The sequence below is a fragment of the Ambystoma mexicanum genome, chromosome 1p (genome assembly GCF_040938575.1).
Source record: "Ambystoma mexicanum isolate Mex_15411 chromosome 1p, UKY_AmexF1_1, whole genome shotgun sequence".
Lineage (NCBI taxonomy): Eukaryota > Metazoa > Chordata > Amphibia > Caudata > Ambystomatidae > Ambystoma > Ambystoma mexicanum.
Window position 1 is genome coordinate 765,809,944 of NC_090921.1, and position 17,898 is coordinate 765,827,841.

Below are 17,898 nucleotides of genomic sequence, written 5' to 3' on the forward strand. Positions count from 1 at the left end.
CATGTGTACAAATTGTCCCTTGTCGAACATGTGTACAAATTGTGCTATGTTACTATGTGGATTTGTTTTCCATTACTAAAAGCATGTCAACATCACGTCATGTCACTACCCTGCCAGTCATTTCAAGCACAAGGAGCGCTTTCAGTGTTCTAATTTATTTTAATTTCCCCTTAGTTTCACTAATACGCCCTGTTCTTCAACAAGGCTTCTGAGGTTACCATGGAAACCATTTTTCAAGTTTACACTTCTAAATTACTTTTTTAGACAGGCCACACCATGGCTAAGACTGATAAATGTTTATTTTTTCAATCCGAGCATTAATGGTGGAGTTATTTGTCTTTTTCGGACGCACTCGATCCAACATGGCCGACATAGATATCATTTTTCAAATTTACATTCTAAATTACGTTTTTAGATTGGCCACACCATGGCCAAGACTGATATTAGTGTATTTTTCCAGTCCAAACTCTAATGGTGGAGTTATCTGTCTTTTTCGGACGCACTCGATCCAACATGGCCGACGTAGATATCATTTTTCAAATTTACATTCTAAATTACGTTTTTAGATTGGCCATACCATGGCCAAGACTGATAATAGTGTATTTTTCCAGACCGAGCCCTAATTGTTGAGTTATCTGTCATTTTCGGACGCACTCGATCCAAAATGGCCGCCGTATAAATAGAAAAGGCTCCTAGCAACAGCGTTACTAACGCTATGCCGCCAGGCCCCTTTCGAGCCCCGGAGTGAGTCAGCACATCCCTACAGCGCTCTCCACTGGCCCGCTATTTGTGATTCATGCACAAAGGTAAGATCTTTGTAGACACACCACCATTAGGTCAGGCATTTTGTTCCCTGAGTGGAACCCCCACTAATATGCCCCTTATTCATTTATGTGTTTAGGTTCCCGCGTGAGGACCGCATATTTAAATCAGAGTCCATCCCACTCCAAGATCCTCACAAGTGAGGTAAGATTGGTTGACCTATAACTCATTTGTTATTTAAGTAGCTGTAAGACACCAGATCACTATTGAGTGCCCTTCTTTGCTTTTTAATAGGATTACACTAAGATCCTTCCCACGCCTGGCGTAATACTAGAAATTCGTGCCAGTGGAAATAATTATCCACAGGTAAGCTGTGGCCTCACAGTATTGGATTTATTCCTTTGTTTAAATGATACACGCTCGAACACACTCCCCTGACGAGTTTTTCCCTTTCCCCTGCAGCACCTATTCCACCCCGTGCAGCACTTCGTCCTGATGAAGGCCGTACATATGCTGGGACATAATTGGTCCACCTAAACGGCCGAAACACCTTGGTGTAGACGCACCCCGAACAACAGTGCATTGTCACTGTCCACTACCAATTGTCAATTCACTAACCCCTTTTTTTGTCTGTTGTTGCTTACTTTGTCTAATTGTGTTGTTTTATACTGAAGTATATGAATCACCATAACAAACTATGTATTTTGATTGAGTTTGTATTACTTACACGACTGTTGTGTCAAACTATGTGACCCCATGTGTTTGTAAATATATCCTATAAGCCTGTACGGTTGGTTTCATTAAACCGTGTGATGTTATGTTGTTTGGAGAACTGTTCACTCTATGTTGATTTTTACAACTGCATAGATAAACAAACTATTATTTTCTCCAAACAACAAAAAAAGTGAGTTTCTTTCTTTTTCTCCTTTAATGCAGAGGGTAATAAGGGGTGAAACAGTGTGTTTTCATTAGAGCACTCTTCTTTGTACCTATTCAATTGTAATTTTTGTCTTAAAGTAACCCTCCTGGGTAGAATAGGTCCATAACCAGGAGCCCATTTTTTGAACCTCTTTGGACAGGCCTTGCTTCACTATAAAGTACAAAAAGGGTATTGACTGGTCCCAGGCGTTACTCGTTTCCGCCATCCACATCTCTTGGATCTTAAGAATAAATTGTGCAGTGTCCTCATTATCGCCCATTGTGCATTGCATAATGGACTGTAAATCTGGCGTGTCTGGGAACACTCGTCGCAGCACATCCCAAATCCTTGCTCTTATATTATTAAACGATGCTCCATCGAGAGCGTTGTTGCTCAGTGTTACTCCCGGGTACCCTGCCTTCACCCACACGTCAACCGCCTGATCCCAAATTGCGCCCACCGATAGGCTTTTGATGTCTCCTATTGCTAAGGGTAGCCCTGCAGTATGCCTCTCAAAAGCATATATCCACTTCCCTGCACCCGCCGTGAGCGCCGGAAGTGTCTTTATTACGTTATTTTTGTCCATCTCTGCACACAGTACATATTGAGGTCCCCCTGCCCCCTTGTGTATTAGGGGCATTTGCATTTTCAGCCTGTTCCTTCCGCCTTTGGATACACTTCCCTTTTTCCTTGCTACTGCCATTCGGCCAAACCCCTCTCTCAACCTGCCGTCCCATAAGCTCTCTACCCTCGGGGTGGGTTGAGACACCTGTTCAGCCTCTCCATCTTCACTGTCCTCCACCTCATCAAACTCAGTCCACCCGTCTTCATCTCCCCCACGGGAACCGACATTCTCATAACCTAAGCTGTCCATGCGTCGTCACACTGTACGTGTACAGCTTTTGTGGGTGCACTGTCTATTCTAAATAAGAAGTCTCTTGACTTGCACTCATCTGTCGACGGTGGCACCGCCGCGTCTGCATTTGTTACGTCACAAGCCGCTTGTAGTCTGGCTAGTTCTGTTCGTGTCAAGGCCAGCGCTGCTTCTAGGTCTCTAGAGCTTACATCGACGTGTGCTGCGATCGCTGGAGGGGGGACGTATGGGGGAGGGAGTGCTGTCGCTGGTGTCGGTGCATTTGAACCTGTAACATATACGTTGGGTTTGTATATCCCACTGCGGGACTGGCTGCTAAAGGGTATATTCCCTTGTGTCCCGTTGACGCCTTCTCATCTTCGTCTGTCCCTTTTTATTTTACCATCAGAAAGATGGACATGTGTTCTAGCATACTCATATCGCAGGAGACCTGCTTTGGCCACGAGCGGGGCATCCCCACTTTACTGGTCTCAGTCACCCACTGTTTGTGCTATTTCTTGATCCTGTCGCAGTACAACGGTATGCCTCTATGTACATGTACTCTATGGGCGTTACTCCCCCCGTGGTTGCGTCTCTCACGTGTCTGCTTATTCGAGCTACGCCTGTGCTAATGCGCTACAGTTATGCAGGTATCATCCAAAAACAAATTCCCCCACTGCCTCTTTACGCACAAAAAAAATCAAAAACGTCTGTCATTTCCAGTCTCTTGTTTCATGTTAAAATTTCTTGTTTACACAACGAGTCCCCTACTTTTTATTTAGGACTTGACCCCTACATACATGTGTACATTGCGTGTTGGTGGTAAACTGAATAAAACGATAGCAGTCCACCAAAGAGAAATGTTTTACTTTGGGTATCACACGAAACTGACAGATGGCTCTGCTTTTGTGCAGCTTAGAACAATGATGCAAACGAAAAATAAATACCTCAGCTCGAGGCCCTGAGAGAGGGGGCGGGGCCTTGCATACTTCATGCACCTTATTGTTTTGAGCATTTGCACAGATAATACGCTGCTACTTTGTACGAAAGGGGCTGTTTTAGAGACAGTACCAATCAGAGCAGCCAGATTATATTGATTTTGCGCTCGCAACAAAAAATGTGTCCCTCATTATAATTAATCTGATGGAGCCCCTGTGGCCACGTGCCCCACACATTACTTACATAAATGAACTCCCTTTGGGAGAGAATGTTTTTTCATTAGACAAAATGCTGCAAAATGCACATATTTGTGACACATTCTTTTTATTTTCTTGCCACAGAATTTGGAAATCAATGCCACTATACCTGGGCTTCTGACTGAGAGATGGCAGTCACTGACAAGCACTCCCTCTCGGATTGCTACATGTCCATGTCAGTCCCAAAACTCTAACACAGCAACCAGCATCTAGTTACTCTTTTAATGAGTCTATAGAACTTGAAATTGTAGTGGGGTAATAAAAGATGCAAATTCACTGACATCTTGAGTTTCCATGTATAACGTGTAAAGTGTGGGCATTTTTGCTTGCCTCACTTTGCATTCTGGTATGCATTTATACTACGAAATAAAATGACAGACCTACGGGAAAGCAAAATCATGCAAGATAAAAAGGCTGGACTTGCGTAACTCACTTGAGAAAGGTTCTATTTTTGTATCTTTTTGAAATATTCGTGTGAATTAATAAGTGTGGCATGTTATGATGCAGCAATCAAATGTCAGGAAGCCACCACATGCAAAGCTTTATCTGTCAGCACAGTGTTTGACCATGTCTGCTCTTTAGCCCACATCTAACTCCATATTTATCTATCTATCTCATGTCACCACTTCTAGTTCAATGGGTTTTCGGTTGGTGAGGCTTTGATCAAATGCTGTCTATTGGCCTACTGTTTTCTGACCTTTGTTTCCACCACAGTCTGCATGCTTAGTGGTGTATCCTGAGTACTTGCTCAATTCCCATTCTAGCCCTTCTCCTCTTCACCTACCCAAAACCAAACCTCCAGTTTCTCCTGTCCGCTGGCCACAATCTCTTGCCTGAGCTACCCGTCACCCTGCATTCTCGTCTCCTCATCTTGCACCTTACTCTATCCTGGTATCTCTTGGTGTTCCCGTAACTCCCTTAATTTACTCTTTGTCCAAGTACAATAGTGAATTCTGGCCTTACAGGGTTATTGAACTTTCATATTTGTTTGGGTGGGGCCTTCCTTATTCTTTTGTAAATCTTAGTGCACTAGACATTCTTGGGTGCCGCAAATAAAGTTGTGATACCCCTGGCAGGGACACAGCATGCCACTCCATGGGCAAACCTCGGCACTCTGAAATCGAATCCGTACAAATAACCTAATACAAAAAACCGAAGGAGAAATGACTGAATTTATTTGACTGAAAAAGGTAGTATTTAAGTATATGTATGGTAAATAATAGATGGGTGTGGGGTAAGGGTATAAGTTATGGTAGAGAATGAGGGGAGGGGATGCGGGGGGACTCCCCAAGTATTATTAAAAACCAAAAGTTAAAAAACCAAAAAGTTATTTTCGTTTTTCGGTCCAAAAAATGAGGTTGTTTATTTTGCTAAATGATCACGGATATCCCTCTGAAATTACTATAGTGGTTATGTGTTACAATCTAAAAGCATATTGACATAAAATAACTCTCTCCAAGACTTCCTCAGATCCTCCTGAGTGTTTTAAGGGTGATTGCATTGGTTGCCAATACCATCATCCTCCCTCTATTCTATTTCTCCTTACTTTTCTTCCTACAGCTTAGGATGGGTGGTTGGTGTATCTTACTCCCTACCATCCACCCACTACTTGCTTGGTATCTCTTTTCACCTGTCCCTTCTGAGAGTTGGGGGCCTGGAGGGTCCATGGAGGCTTTCCTCATGGACAGTAGTATTCTTCTGACATACAAGTAAATATTGTTAGCAAACACAAAAAAAGTGTCTGGAATTGTATGTGAGAAAAAAAAACAATAAACGCTGATAATCGCCAACTTTTTTAATCTCTGGGAAAACACTATCAGAATTTGTCAAACAACCATTAAAACAGGAAACCCTATGTAACTGTCAAGATGAGACAGATCTTTTCAGGATCAGGATTCCTGCACTATCCTCCTGGATAAATATAATAAGCATCTCACTGAATTAGTGGAGGCAGAAGCTCCGTTTACCTCGAAATTAATTAGGAAAAATAACAACAGCCAAAAATGGTTTACTCCAGAGCTTCATTCTTTGAAGAGGGAAAAACGGACCTTAAAAAGGAAATGGATTTCAGACAAAACCGCGGAGAGCAACATTATCTGGAAAAAAAGGACAAGGAATATAGAGATAAGATTAAATTCGCAAAGGCCGACTTTTTCAATTGTGAAATTGAGCTTGCAGAAAACAAGACAAGCAAGCCTTTTGATATTCTGAAGAATATTGAAAAGCCTGACTCTCTCACCCCTCCATTTACGCCATCTGAGGAGGATTGTAATATGGTTTTAAATACCTTCCAAGCAAAAATAGAAAAAGCAAGACAGAATATTATCAAAGCTAGATCCTCTGCTAATCCAGACACCTGCCCTTTAGTAACAGATAATTCTGCTAGAGAGCAGTCGTTTAAATTCAGCTCCATCTCAGAGTCAGAGATGTTAGTGGTACTGAATAGCATGAAGCCAACCACTTGTGCAGAAAATATCCTGCCTCCAAACATCATTCAACAACATAAAGACATCTTCGCTCCTATTCTACAGAGAATAGTGAACTCATCTTTTCAAGAGGGCATAGTGCCTGGAGATCTTAAGAAAGTTACTATTACCCCTCTAGTTAAAAAAGCAGGTCTGGATCCCAAAGACCCTGGGAATCTCCGTCCAATAACTAATTCGAACTTTGTTCTTAAGTTATTGGACAAGGTAGCTACACAACAACTGCAGCAGTTTGTCGAGAATGAGGAGATCCTGCATCAACAACAATCTGGTTTTAGAGCATCCCATAGTACGGAAACTGCCATGCTGGACCTGCAGAACCAGATGCTCAGCTTAATGGATAAAAGCAAGTTGGGAGTACTTATTCTTTTGGATCTAAGTGGTTGCATTCGATCTGGTGGATCATCGCCGCCTTATCAAGGCGCTTAGAGAGAATGTGGGTTGCTCGGAAGGAGCCATTGATTGGCTCTTGTCTTTCCTCTCGGATCGCCAAGCAAGAGTACATTGGGGCAGTAGTTTTTCCGATCCGTATGACATCCTATTCAGAGTCCCACAAGGGGCCAGTCTGTCCCCTATGTTGTTTAACATATACATGCGCACATTGTGCAGTCTACTGGTGAATGCGGGGGTGTCGTTTACTAATTACGCAGACCACACCCAACTCATTCTGGAACTGGGTGGCAGCCACTATGATTCAGACAGTGAAATAATAGCCAGGGTTTATAAGATAATCGACGATTGGATGCAGACAAACTGGATGTGTCTGAGCGACTCTAAAACCGAGCTGATGCTGTTTGGAACAAGTCGTCAGCTAGCGAACTTGGGGGCTGAGTATAAATCGTTTAAAATCAAGAATGCCACTATCCAGGTGGTCCAGAAAGTGAAGACCCTGGGAATAATGGTCAACTCACAGGTGGATTCTCATGCCCAGACTAGCTACCTACAAAAAATACGGCATATTACTTAAGGCTCATGAAAGCCATTAGGCCGTTTCTTAAAGAGGGTAATATGGCCACCGTAGCCAGGGCCATTATACTATCAAGGCTTGACTATGGCAATGCCCTGCTATTAGGGGCCTCCTCTAAGGATGTTTCTAGTTGTCAGGTGCTTCAGAACAACGCGGTTAGGCTGGTAAAAAATCTGAAGAAAAGAGATCATGTTACTGCAGAGAGAATAGCCTTGCATTGGCTCAGAGTGGAGGAGCGTATTAAATTCAAAGCTCTCTGCCTGGTGCATAAATGCCTGTACGGCTCTGCTCCTGAGTATCTGAAAAAGGGTTTAGTGCTTCATACCCCCAGTAGGAACCTTCGTTCAAAGGGTAAATGCCTGTTGATCGTCCCCAAGTTTAAATTGAAATCTGGGCTGGGCAGTTCCTTTTTGGTGCAGGCCCCCAGCTTGTGGAACAGTGTTCCAGAAACACTCAGAACCGCTACCAACCTTACTGTTTTTAGGAAAGGGTTGAAGACTCATCTTTTCAGATGATGAACTGGGATACGGGGGATTATGACCACCTCATGGCTTAGCGTAGACGTTCCTATTGTATTGTTTTTCGTTGTTTGCCTAAGCGCCCTGATGCCCACAGGCTATCGGCGCTATACAAAATTAAATACATACATACATACATACAGAGATCCAAATTGCATCAGCATAAAAGTGACAGGCCCGCCCAAAAGACAAAATAAGGTGAATGGGATTCATACATATATGGAAGAGATTGGGTTAGAAAAAGGATTCAGGAGGAACCCCCACACTCTATCCCTGACTAATGAGACTGGAATCCACACAAACTAAGCGTAACTCTTGACAACCATGACACGAGGATGTTAAAATCCACAGCATCAAATGCTGCAGCGAGGTCCAGTGGTATCAAAAGACTAACTGTCCCAGAGCCTGTGTCCATCAAGATATTATCTCAGACATCTAGCAGAGCATTCTCTTTAACATACCCAGATCTGTACCCCGACTGCAGTCGGTGAAACAGTGGAAAGGTGCCCAGATGAGGATGGAGTTGCTTGCCTACCATGGTATGGAGAGGTTTAACCAGAGTGGGCAGAATAGGAATCTTGTTGGCTGGATTGGTCTGTCCAGGGAGCAATTTTTCAATATGGACATATATAGACCCTTTTGAATAGGGCACCCGAGCTTCCATCAGAGAACCTTTGAGAATGTCAGCGGGGGTCTGAAAGAAACAGGCTAGAAAATTATCGATGGGGGAATCTCAATGTTCACTTCTTTTAGGAAGAGTATAATACCACCGGGATCCATAATGGAGAAGTGAAAGACTGGGACATGGGTTAATGGGCGGCAAGTATGTTCAGAAATTCCACAGATGGCCTTCCTTATGTTTTGTAATGTTTCCTGTAAAACATGCAGTGAGGGACTGGGGTGCGAATCCAATCAAAATATGAGGGATTTGTGGAGGGCATAGACTATCCTGAACACTATTGGAGGCATTGGGTGCATTATAAGAATGCAGAGGGGATCTGTGGTGTCCAAGCTGTGATGGATCCTGAAGGGTAGAATGCTAATGCTTTTGGAGAAATCCAATCTATTTGGTGGGCATATACTTGCCTGACAATGTTGCAACTAATGCAAGATGCATTAATGCAACTAATGCAAGTGGTGTCTAAAGTTAGGTGGGTGATGAGGCTTTACAGAGTTTCTTGACAGAAATCCTGTTTCTCTTAAATAGATGGAATGTGAAAGGAATTGCGTCAGATTTGTGTAAGTGGTAATGATGGCTGTTTTGAATATTCATAATATATATCTGTTATTATTTATTAAATGGAGAAATAAGTGTTAAAAGATGACATCAGTGTTAATCTGTTTGCGAGAAAGTCAGGTGTCCTCTGACTCCACCATTCCACGCACACTCTTACATATGAATGCTTGCATACCCAGTTCCTGTTTCCAATTGAAGAGGAAAGATATATTCAATTTTAGAACTAAACCAAGAGGTCGTACTTAATTCGACTGAACAAAACCCTGTGGCATACTGCGTCACCGGGGAGTGTGAAGAGATTGGAAGATCATGAATGCAGTATGGAGGTTGTCTCAGATCACAGATAGCTTTCTCCACCACCCCACTAGTATTGGGCAGAATCCCAAATGGAAATCTACTATCCTAGCATATCACCCAATGAGTTCCTGGATCTTGCGAGGAGTCCCCATGTTCCCGCACTCCAAGGATTTAGCCAGAGTCGACATACAGGCCCACATTATCTCCAAGTACTCTTTAAACAAACGCATAAAAAGTACAGGTAGGCTTAGACTGCACACAGAGAAAGCATTCTTCAATAAACAAATCTTTATTAGAAGTGAACATTCACAAAGATCTTGGTGTTATCGTGTTATTTGTGGCAGCCTTTCCCCCCTGTGGCTTCTTTCAGTGCAACCGCAATGGCAGCCACAAACACAGCAAACTCCTGGAAATCAACAGACTTGTTTCCATCGAGGTCCATCGAACTGCAGATCTTCTTGAGGACCTCGTCACCTGTACCAATTTTCTGAAAGCAAAAAGAAAGTGGAACACGTAATGTTGGTACAGTTAGACATACAGAATGCAGTGATGCTTGTTCAGACATACGGTGATGGGTCAGTATTGCACAGTGTGTCTAAATTACTATGGTTATAACTGGTTAGTCCCCTCACAGAGATAACACAGCAGCTTCACCACAATGTACGCGTGGTTGCGAGACCATGCTTTCTTTCACAGATTTAATTGTATCTCCCAGGTAAGCCACCCTGTATCATTTCCTACTCTATCTCAGTTCAGAGACCCAGAATCATTTCCATTTCCAGCTCTACCTTTTATTATATAACATTTGTGTTGTTTTTTCTTTTCAATTAGTACAAAGAAACTTACACAAAAACAGCACCAAAATGTCATACTGAAATATGTCCCCACTACCCCATTCCTGACCACATCTGCCCTTCTCCCCCACCCATTCATCCAATCCATAGCCAGTCGTGTTCATCTCTCGCTTATTTTGCATTTGGCAGGGGTATCCATCTACCCTCAGTATAATCTCTGCAAACTATCTCAGTCCTGTCCATTACCCCCATTTCTGTTGATGTTTTGTAGGGCCCCCTATTGACCTATATACCCTTTCTTCCAGCATTCCGTAGTTCTCTATTCCTTCCCTCCACACTGAAATGTACAGGGAGGGCCCCCCCTCGTGCAGATGCCCCCCCACACCTTTGGCTGCTATATCTCTTTTCGCCACCATCAAGGCCATTGAGAGCAACTTCTTTTCATATGTTGTCATATCGCACTCGCTCCATATGTGTAGCAGAGCCAGTCTTGGGCACCTTTGGATTGGGCGATCAAATCACCCTTGACATTTGGTTAAAACTTTTATCCAAAAGGATTGTATCTTGGGGCAGTCCAAGATCATGTGTTGGAAGGTCCCTAGTGCTGTCGTACACTGAAGGAACTTTGAGCCTGTGGCTGTTCGCATGCGGTGTGAGCTCTCTCTACTGTAATAGATTCTATATAGTATTTTGTACTGGACCAAGCGTAACCTACTAGATATATTAGCTTCTTTAGATGACAACTGATCCTCTGTCCAATCTTCCTCCTCCAGTGTACCTACAAATGCCTTCCAGTTGCTTTTTAGTTTGATCAGCGGTGGGGAGGTGTGGTTATTAATGACTTGATAAAGAATTGTTATTGCTTTCTCATGTGGTTCTTCTACCAGCAGGATAATCTCCAGTGGTGAGTGTTCGGGGATGTCCCAACTGGCTCTACCTTCGGAAATCATTGCATGTCTCAGACGTATCTATGCATAGCAATCTTTGTCTGTTAGATTAAATAATCTACTAAGTATCTGAAGGGCGCTATCTCTTTCTGTCAGATGATATCCCTTACTTTGTGGATGCCTTTGGCCACCCAGAGAGACTGGTTGAATTACTTCCTGACTTCAGGTATCTCAGGGTTCTCCCACAGTGGTGATTCTAGTGTAACTTTCCCTCCCCATCCCATAACCCGGGTCACTTCCCTTTTTATTTCAATTGTTTGTTGTCCTGCCTGTGGTAGCTCCTTTCCCTGTTGGCTGCCATATAGTATCTGTAATGGGGGATGATCCTCAATCATTATGCGTTCCAGTTTTATATGTGCTTATTTGGGGTACCACCGGAAATCCATTAGTTCGCCGCCAATAATTTTGACACCCAGTAATATTTTTGTATGCCACGAAGATCCAGTCCCCCTTCCCAGACTGACCTCATTAACATTTTAAGAGCTACTTTCAGGGCTCCTTGTCCCCATGTGATCTCTCTTTGTAGGTTCTCAATCCTCTGAAAGATACTTTGGGGGATTTTTACTGGGGTGTTTTGCAGGATGTATATCAGTTTCGGCAAGGCCAATAAGTTGACCCTTTCAGAATGCGATATCGGTAAGTTCGGCCAATATTTGACATCGTCTTGTCCTTTTGTGAGTGTTGCATTCAGATTCCTTTTCAGGAAAACAGTCCCTTCTACATCCACCATGATACCGAGGTATCAAAACGTATCTGTGGTGATCCTCATCGGCGGAATTGCATTAGTTCCCCCTTTAACCAGGAAAAATACTGATTGCCCCAATTAATCTTCAGTCCACTATGTATCCAGATTTCCTGGATCAGTTCCATTTCCCTTGGTCTGGAGATCTTAGGGTCGCCTAAAATGATTAGCACATCATCACCATATAATGATATTCGGTCCTCCCTTCACTGGGGCCATTTAAATCCTGTGAGTAAACAATCGGTTCTGAACTTCTCTGCAAGGAGTTCCATAGCTAGCAGGAATACGAGGGGTGAGAGAGGGCAGCCCAGTCGCGTGCCGCTCTGAAGAGGAAATTCGTGCCTCTCTGAAGAGGAAATTCGCTCAACGTGCTTCCATTCCCCCTCACCCTTGGATTGGTGTATAATAACCTGACCCATGATGTGAACCAGGGACCAAAACCCATGATCGCCCACAGCTAATTCCTTCTGACAGAGTCAAAACACATTTCAGATTCGAGGGATATGAGTGCCTTGAAGGAGTGACGCCTTCCCCATTGCGTTATGCACTCTCTGAAGATGCATCCTTGTGGCTCTTCCAGAGACAAATCTGCACTGATATGAATCAATCAGTTGGCCTATCACTTTAATCAATCAATTTGCCTGGATTTTTGCTAATATTTTGGCCTCCCCGTTCAGAACCGAGATGAGGCAATACACTGCACACAAAGGGGGATTCCCTTTCCTATGAATGACTACTGTAGTTGCCCGTCTCATGACTTCGGAAAATTTTCGGAAGATTTTCAGTTTCTGTAGCTGTCATGAAACATGTGTCCCATCGCTTCTATGACCTTTCCCCCTGCCTTTTTCCAGAACTTGATTGGAAACCAGTTAGTGCCAGGGGTTTTCCCAGCTTGCAGTTGACTGATAGCAACTTGAATTTCTTCCGCCGTCAATTCAGCTTCTAATTTATGCCGTGCCCAGTCCCTCTTACACTTGGTAATTGGCAGTCTCTAGGAATTGTGTGCTGGCTTCTGTGCTCGACACTCCTCATCACGGTATAGTTCCTGGAAATACTGAGCAAAGGCTTCTGCAATGTCTCTCCCCTGTGCATCTATTGTTGTTTCATCTGATTATTGCTCTGACCCATCCGGTCCCTTCCTCTCTCGTTACTAACCATGTGTGTAACTTCCTGAATTTATCCCCTAGTTCATACTGTCTCGCTTTCTTATCCCAGAAGGCCTTTTTTGCGTCATCTGCTGCTATTGTCCTTTATTGGGCCATTGCTTTTACGAGTTTCCTTCTAAATTCTTTACATTTTATGCTTTTCTTCCTCTCCGCTATTCACTTCTTTCCCCAACTCCTCAAGTTGGGCTTGCCTTCCCCTTCTGTGTCGTCCGATTGCCTCCATTGCTTGCCCCTGTATTACTGTTTTATATGCTTCCCATATCGTGCTGTGACTCCTAACTGTCTGTTCGTTTAGGTGAAAGTACTCCTCTGTCCCTGATTGTAGAGTTTCAGCAATTTGGGGATTGTTGAGATAGTAACCGTTTACCCGCCAGACTTTCCCCCCGTGATTCTAATGTATAGCCGCGTGTGATCTGAGATGCCGCTTGCTAGATATTCTGCTTGTGCTACTCTACCAGTCATAATAATGTAGTCTAGAAAGCGACTTGTAGGCATTAGAGTCAGAAGAGAAACCTGCCTCATTGGGATGTAACTCCCTCCATGCGTCTCTCAGCCCTGTGGCCTCTATGAAAGTGTAAAGCATTGTTCGAGGAAGCTCAGGCCTTCTATGTTGCATGGGCCTCTCTATTCCTGGATGCACCGTCTTGTTAAAATCTCCCCCCCCACTTCAGTTAACTCCGCCCCGTGTATTGTCATTAACGTTTGTATTACTTGAAGCATGTCGTATTGTAGGGTTAGTGGTGCATATATCCTAAGGATAGTTATAGTCTCCCCCCACAGATCTCCCGTGATCAGAACATATCTCCCCTCTTTTGTCCCTTTCCACCATGTTTACTTGTAGGGGGAGGGATCTTTCAATCATGGTGACAACTCCTCTAGATCCTCTATAGTACCCTGCATGTTCAACCACATTGCACTGTGTTCTTCTCAGAAAGGCACACGCTGTGTCCACCATATGCGTTTCTTGCCACATTACTATTCTGCCTGAAGAAATTTAAGACTAAGCCTCTTTTAATGTGATCATCAATACCATTCACATTCCACCTTAGGTCTTTCAGGAAGCTCTTTTGCCCTTCACCCGTCCCCATTGCTAATTTTGATCTGCATGATGCCCGGTTTGTCTCCCACACCGATTTTGCTAATGTCTTCTATGGGTATCGTGTTCCAGTGCTGCCAGCTCTGGGTAATCGTAATGTGTAACATTCCCCCTGAACTACCTGCTCCCCATACTTTCCACCAACTCTGTCGCCCTTGAACCTTGACAACTTTCAACGTCACCTGTAGGTGAGAGTCTTGGGGGAGCAACAGCTTGGAGCAGCCCTCTCCAACCTTTGCGTTTTCTTATCCTGGTCTTCCACCTAACCGGTGAATGCCCGTGTGACTAGATGCAGACTCTACCTGTCGTTCTGTCTTTTCACAGTTCGAGGATGTTTTCCTCTGGATTCCTTGTTTCCGTGCTGATCTCCTGCTCCCTGACCCCTTTCTTATAGCTAAGAGAGTCAGCCCAGTCCCAAGCTTCTTTCAGAATCTTGTCCCCTGTGAGCCAATTGCTCTAAGTATGGCCAGGTACAGCATTGCGTACTTCGTGTCATGGCCCTGTAACCTTCTCTTGACTGTCTCAAACAGTTGGCGTGCCTGTTGGACAGCTTTGGTGAAGTCCGGATACACTGCCACTCTCGCTCCATTCATGGCCGCAGTACCTTTCTTCTTCGACCGCCTGTAGGATCACATCTTTATCTATGAAGTTTAAAAGCTTGCCTATAATTCGTCTCTGAGCACTCCTCGACTTGGGTACTCTGCTCAGAAATCTATGGGCTCTTTCCACTGAGAAAACATTGGACAGTCCGTTAGGGCCTGCTTTATCCAGCTCTCTAAGTATAGTTTCATCGACGGTCCTTCCACTTTTTCAGACAGGCCTGTTATTCTTATATCAATGTGCCTTGGCCTGCCTTCTGCGTTTCCAACTTCTGATGTTCTGTTTTCTGCTTTCTGCCTCCTCCACTCTTGCCGATAGTTTATAGAGGTCTTGTCGCAGAAACCCCCCCACCCATGCCTATCACATCCATTTTCTATTCCAGAGTTGTTTTGGCCTCCTGGATTGCTTTCAGGATCTCCTGGGTCGAGTGGTTAGGCACCATTTCTTCTTGTTGATTTAGCCCCCCCTTACTCTTGCCGTCTCTAGGGCTCTGGGTGCTGCTGCCATGGTGTCTGAGTCAATTTTCGCCTGAAGGCTCACGGTGTGTGTGCCCCCTAAATCGGCCACTGGGAATCCAAAGCTGCACAGGGATTCCCAACATCCTTTCCCCTCTGTATGTGTCGCAGAACCACAGGACCGGCTTTTGTGTGCTTATTCACCGTATGATGGGGGTACAGGCAGCTGTCTCTCCCCATCGTTTCACTGGGCTGCATAGTTAGCCAGTTGCCTCAGGCTGGTGCTTACACAACATTCTCTGGGAGAATAGAGTGACGGCGATCACGGATGAGGGGGGAGTTGTTCATTACGAGGATAAAGGGATTGTTCATGAGTTCCAGGAATTTTATGGTAGGTTATACTCGTCCCGCCAATCGGCGGCGCAGGCGGATATAGAAGCGTTTCTTGATGAGGTGGGGCTTTATTGGTGCTCGGAGGAGCAGAGGGGCTGGTTGAATAGGCCGGTGACGCTGGAGGAGGTGATAGATGCTATTAAGGCACTGCCAGGTGGGAAATCCCCGGGCCCTGATGGCTTTACCGCCAAATTTTAAGAGTGTTACGCGGAAAGATTGGTGCCATATTTTTTACGGGTGTACCAAGAGGCGGTGTCCTTGGGCCGATTGCCTGATTCCCTTAGAGAGGCTGTAGTGGTTGAACTGCTGAAGCCGGGTAAACCGGAGGATGACTGCTCATCGTACCGGCCGATTTCGCTTATTCATCTCGATAATAAGATTTTGGCGAAGATTGTGGCGAGGCGGCTAGCGCCGCTGTTGCCAACCTTGGTGAGGGCCGATCAGCCAGGGTTTGTTCCGGGGCGTTCGACTTCGTTCGGGCTGCGGAGGATGTTCGGTCTGATGGCAGCGTTACCATCGGATGACCCGGCAGTGGCGGTCCTATTGGACGCCGCTAAAGCTTTTGATTCCGTGGAATGGCCGTTTTTATTCACGGTTTTGTGCAGGTTGGGACTGGCCGATTTTTTCGTCTCCTTGGTGTCACTCTTATATACCAACCCAGTGGCTAAAGTGAGGGTGAATGGGCAGACCACGGGGGAGTTGCCGCTTGAGCGGGGGACGCGTCAGGGATCTGCCCGTTGTCTCCCCTGCTTTTCGCCTTGGCGATAGAGCCATGGGCTGAATGGGTTCGGGAGTTTCATTTACACCGGGGAGTCCAACTGCATACCCATAAAGTGATAATATCATTGTATGCGGACGACATGGTCCTGTTCATTCGTCATCCTGAAATTAACCTGGACCCGGTCATGCTGGACCTCCAGTGCTTTGGTGACCTCTCAGGGCTTAAAATAAATGCATGTAAGTCTGTTATCTTCCCATTGACGGGTGGGGTATCTCGATTTCAAAATAACTGGGGATTTCAGTGGGACCTGCAGAGTACTCGTTTTCTGGGGGTAACCGTTGCGAGGAATGAAGAGATGGTATATAAGGCAAATTATGTAGAGGCTCTGAACTCGGTTAAAAAGGCAATGTTGGGCTGGGCCTCACTACCTCTTAATTTATACGGTAGGATCTCAGTAGTCAAGATGTCTGTTCTTCCCAAACTCTTATATGTGTTTCTAAATGTGCCCATGAAGGTCCCTCAAAAATATTTTCGGGACCTTCGTTCATCGATTACGAGCTTCATATGGGCCGGGAAAAAAGCTTGGGTCTCTCTAGGGCGGCTCATGGCACCGGTTTGGGAGGGGGGTTTGGCACTTCCCGATTTTGAATTATATTACATAGTGGCGCAGGCGAGCTACCTCAGGTACTGGTACGGGATGGCGGCGGAGCACAGACACGTGGAGATAGAAAGGTCAATTGCATCGCCTGCGTTGCTACGGTCGGTTATCCTGACTGCTCCGAGCCGGTCTCTGTCTCCTTGGAATCTGGTGGAAATCACATGTTGGGCCTGGTCTACCTTGAGGCGTGCGCCCATCGGTAGTGTATTTTATTCGCCGGAAATTCCACCGATATTTATCCCTGGCATTCCCCTGACTAATGAAGCGCATTATGTGGCCACTATGAAATGACTGGGTGTCATTCGGTTAGGAGACCTGTTCCCGGGTGGGAAGTTCCTCTCCTTGGACCAGCTGAGGGAGAGAGGGGTCCTGTCGGCATTAGATGTGTTTCTGTACTATAGGCTGAGGGTGACATTTCAGCGGCTGCTCCCTTCTTTCCCGGAGCCGCCTGCAGCAGATGTTTTACTCGATAGAGTGCTGGGGGGAGGTATTGGACAACGGGTGCTCTCCAGGCTGTACGGATTAGCTTTGAAGGCCAAGTTAGTGGGCAGGAGGTCGCCCAAAGAGTCGTGGGAGAGATTGTTGGGGAGGGAAATCCCTGCAAGCATGTGGGAGTACTGCTGTGAGATGACCAAGAAGGGGGCGGTCAATTCGAACTTTCAACTAATCCACTTTAAGTTTTTGCACCAGTGCTATTACTCTCCAGCTCAGCTAAAAGATTACTTTCCTCAGAGGTCCGGGGCTTGTCTCAGATGCAGACAGAGGATGGCGGGTTTTCTCCATGTGGCTTGGGTGTGCAGGGAGTTGGTGCATTTCTGGCAAGGGGTGTTCGTGGAGATTGGGGATATGGTGGGGCAACGGCTTGTGCCAGATCCGGTGACGGCCCTGTTGGGGTACACGGAGCAGATACCTAAAGAAACTAGGAAACTGATAAGTCTTCTCTTAATTCTAGCAAAGAGGTGGGTAGCTATGGAGTGGGGAAGTAAACGGAGTCCGATAGTCGCCCAATGGTCGAAGGATATACTATACTGCAATGATATGCAAACTAGATGGGATGCGGTGAGGGGAAACTGTCGAGGCGACAGCCAGATGTG

General features: G+C 45.2%; 1 protein-coding gene across 1 annotated transcript in view; it reads right to left on the reverse strand.

Moving 5' to 3' along the window:
• Nucleotides 1-9,502: 9,502 nt before the first annotated feature.
• The window catches only part of LOC138580428 (protein S100-G-like), a 56,138-nt gene continuing 47,742 nt past the window's right edge, over nt 9,503-17,898 (reverse strand). The window contains exon 3 of the mRNA XM_069650968.1: nt 9,503-9,719. Within this exon, the coding sequence (XP_069507069.1) occupies nt 9,564-9,719 (156 nt within the window). The 3' untranslated portion in view covers nt 9,503-9,563. The remainder of the gene's footprint in view (nt 9,720-17,898) is intronic.